Genomic DNA, 3,700 nt, shown 5'->3' on the forward strand with positions numbered 1-3,700 from the left:
ATTAAAAAAAATCCAAAGAACAATGTCTACATGCACTGTATCGCATCGAACCCTGTCAAACAATTAGATTCTGAAAGCTTGTGTGAATGTGCGAGCCGGAGCTCGGCGTCGACTAGGGTGCGTCGATGTCGCCATGAAAGGAGATGAAGCTAACCAACATATTAGGAGATCAATCGTTACCACAATAAAAAAAAGACTGTTTGCTGACAGGTGCTGAAATACAGGTACAGTAGTAGCGGTAAGCGGTCTAGAGTGTATTTTGGAAAGTAGCTCAGAGCTATAGATGCATACAGTAAATAAAGTGAATTCGTTTTTTGGCAATTGAAAACATTCGCTCGATGTTGATAGTCTAAGCCATGGCGCTTGAGAGCCCTTGCACGGGCTAGAAGCAAAGGTTGCACTCATTTTGAGCTACTTGTGGTCATATAAATTACTGCCTTCACACAGCAGACCCCGTTACGATCCCGTGGCATGATTTACGGTAACGCTTGTACGAATTGTCTTTAGCAGGCCTTCCGATAATACAACTGCAATGAGATTCTTGCTTTTTTGTAAAATCAGTACTTGCAGGGAAACATTTGATATTGTTATTGTTTTGGTAAGAATAATATCACACCAATAGCTCCAAGATACATTGCCGGTTGGTGAAGAGGTTGTGAAAAGCATAGTGAATTGAATAATGAGGAGGACTGAGCTGGATGCACTCCCAAGGACTTGCCAACCTACCAAGCAGTGGTTGGTTCTTAGGTTTGCTTATCTGGGATTGAGTACTTTTGTGAAGCATGGGCTGCAAATAATTAATGACGCTACTGGAAATATCTTACTGAAAGTTTTCATCACAACTGAAAAAAAATTCCATACAAATATTGCCATATTATTTTCACTGCAATGTATTATTCGGAAGGCCTGGTCTCCAGGGAGTCACAGCCGAGTCCGGGACAACGCACTGTTCTGGCACTAGGCAACCGATAAACTGCATTTTGTGTTGCTACCATGCTACATACACCACAACTCCATCCAAGCTTTATATACAGTGTATGTACCACAGAGCAGTATAAACCCTTTTTGACTTACATATTCTTAAAACTAATGTTTTATTTTTATTAAAATAGTTTGCAGTTCTCGTAAAAACACAAATCCATGCTGCGCCGTTCACAGTGTGACGCATTAGGCACCCGATTTAACTACATATACAGTACCCGTGCTGACCTCTCATCATACGCACTCTCGACTAAAGTTTGTCTGGCTTGCGTTATCGTGTATATGTCTCTGACGACCAAGGCTTCAAGCGGGGGTGCATCTCCACCTTCGATCTGGATTTCTGCGCCTACGTAGTGCTTTATTTGCGGACTTCAAGCCCGCTCCTGTATATAGCGGGGAGAGAAGGTTGGATCGCGCTACAACTTGCAGCGCAAGCTGTCCTTGTTCCAGACGGAGATTTGATGTGCAGGTGCTGAGACTAGCGTTCAATATGTCAAATTAGATTGGCTCCGTGGCTGCATTTGACGATCTTGGAGTAGGGCTCCTCGCAATCGAAGCGTCATTCCTCAAGTTCCTGCGTCGCGCGCACATCGAACCCTCCATGCGTGCTCTAACCGGACTTTACCTGTCCGCGGCCTGCTGCCTCTTCGACCAAGCACTCGCTTGGGATCAACAACCCGACGGCTACGAGGTGATCTACGGTCCCGATGGCCCCGAGTCCGTGGACGCATGGCGTCGTGACTGGACCGCATGGAAGAAAATGGAGCTGATCACCAACCGGTACAGCCCGAACGACTCGTGCCACGTGTACAACATCCAACAAACTCAATGGACGCAGCAGAATTTCCTGCAGACGTTTCTTATGATGAACGACCGCTTCATCTACGATCGCGAGACCCAGCAATACACGGTGGACAAGTACGTGGATGAGATCCAGAGTCGTGTTGGCCCCATTGACAGTGTGTTGATCTGGCCTGCATACCCGAACATCGGTGTGGACAACCGGAACCAATGGGATCTCCTACAGTACGAGACCTTCCCGGTGGAGTCGAGGGCGTCAAGGGCGTCATCGCTGACTTCCATCGTCGAGGTGTCCGTGTGATCATCCCGTACAATCCATGGGATATTGGAACTCGTGACGAGTCTGGACTGGAAGAAATGGTACGCATGTACAACGCCGACATCACGACGCTAACGAAAGTAGTGGGTCATAGAACATTACATCAGCAGTTTTTTTTCCTTACCGTAATTTAACATCAAGAGACCACCTGAGAGCGAAAGCAACGTCTTCTCGACCGACAACATTCAAACTATATTTATTAAACAATAGATAGTTTTTTTTAATATCTTCTCTTAGCCACCAAGAAATCAGTCAGCGCCGCCAACTAGGCTTTAGATCGTAAGCTTTGAGTTCTGCGATATGGTTAGATAGGAGCTTGTCGAAGCGTAGTTGCCACACTGGATGGCTATGAGTTCACACTGGATAACTATAAGTTCTCACGTTTGGCTAAGTACTTCGAGATAGATCTCTCCTTACGGTGCCATTCGACATGAGCAGCGCATGCACCATACGAACGGAATCGCTTGTTGCATCGTGGAGCGGGACACAGCAGATCAACTTCATCTTCTGACGACGAACCCGAATCCTGGTTCAAGACCATTTCCAACACAGGTGCGCGTATCTTGAAACCAGGAAGCACATCACCACCGTCAAGATCTCTCCACGCACTGTTGTTAGAGCGTTGTACGCCTCCATCGTCGTCGAGATAGTACTCATACATCAGCTGAACGTCTGGGCGTGGGTCGATCAGCCAACCCAACTGGACGCCGTGCTGGAAATAATCATTTCGCATCTTTCCATCAAGAGCGCTAAGTTTAGAGCCTCGACCAGAGAGCTCATCAATCTCAATAACAAAGGTGGGGACATAGGGATCGCCACGATACGTCCACATCTGCTCACGAGTCAAATTCCTGTCATCATCTCGCGGAGTGTATGCCACGTCGGGCATTCTCACGTTGGGCTTTCCGGGACGCTGCTCCAGAATGAACGCCCCTTGCGAGGTTGTCACTCTGCCTCCTTCTCCAGACCACGTCGCCCATGTATCCATAACTCTAGCGATCTTGGCCGCCACCTTCATATTGCCATACACGACCATTCGATAGGGACAGAAGCGGCCTTCATCGATGAAGAACGCCGCCTGCTCGCCAAAAACGGGGTTCACCAGTGGACCGAGCTTCTTCGCGTGATTATTTAGCTGCTCCAGCTCCACTCCAGGATAGTCCTTGACGTAGCATAAAGTCGTCTTCGTTTCCAAGTCGCGCACGAGTCGCGTTAGGACGTCTTTGTGAGGTTTCTGCTTGCCCTCCATCGCTGCTCTTTCTCACTGGTTGCTTTGCTGACCGAGAAATTCCACGATGGGGTCCACACTTTTTAAGGTCGGACTTTCGAAGGAGGCTGACAAAAATGTGGAGCCAAGGCCTCATTGCAGAGAGCAAGCGACAAGCTTAATGCGGCAAAGGATGCTTGAGTTGTTTGAAAAGCGTGGCATACTGCTCGCCGTAAGACCGCAGGGGGTGCAAGCGATATGTAGATTAGTAATACGCGCATAAAAAGTCATGAATGCGGAGCTTTGCCTTCTACAGTATTATAATATTTATTCCTGATAAATATAAGGCCGTGTTCGATCTAAGCTAAAACCAGCTGTAATTGTTATTAAAG

At 47.4% G+C, this 3,700-nt stretch overlaps 1 protein-coding gene across 1 annotated transcript; it reads right to left on the bottom strand.

Annotated features, from left to right (window-relative positions):
- Window positions 1-2,468: 2,468 nt before the first annotated feature.
- PITG_12409 (uncharacterized protein) lies at window positions 2,469-3,350 on the bottom strand (the record flags this gene model as incomplete). The annotated part of the gene is made up of 1 exon (XM_002900260.1): window positions 2,469-3,350. One exon carries the CDS (start codon window positions 3,348-3,350, stop codon window positions 2,469-2,471), a length of 882 nt encoding a protein of 293 aa, XP_002900306.1.
- Between the last annotated feature and the right edge of the window lie 350 nt (window positions 3,351-3,700).

Source organism: Phytophthora infestans, genomic scaffold (genome assembly GCF_000142945.1).
Source record: "Phytophthora infestans T30-4 supercont1.26 genomic scaffold, whole genome shotgun sequence".
Classification (NCBI taxonomy): Eukaryota; Oomycota; class Peronosporomycetes; order Peronosporales; family Peronosporaceae; genus Phytophthora; species Phytophthora infestans.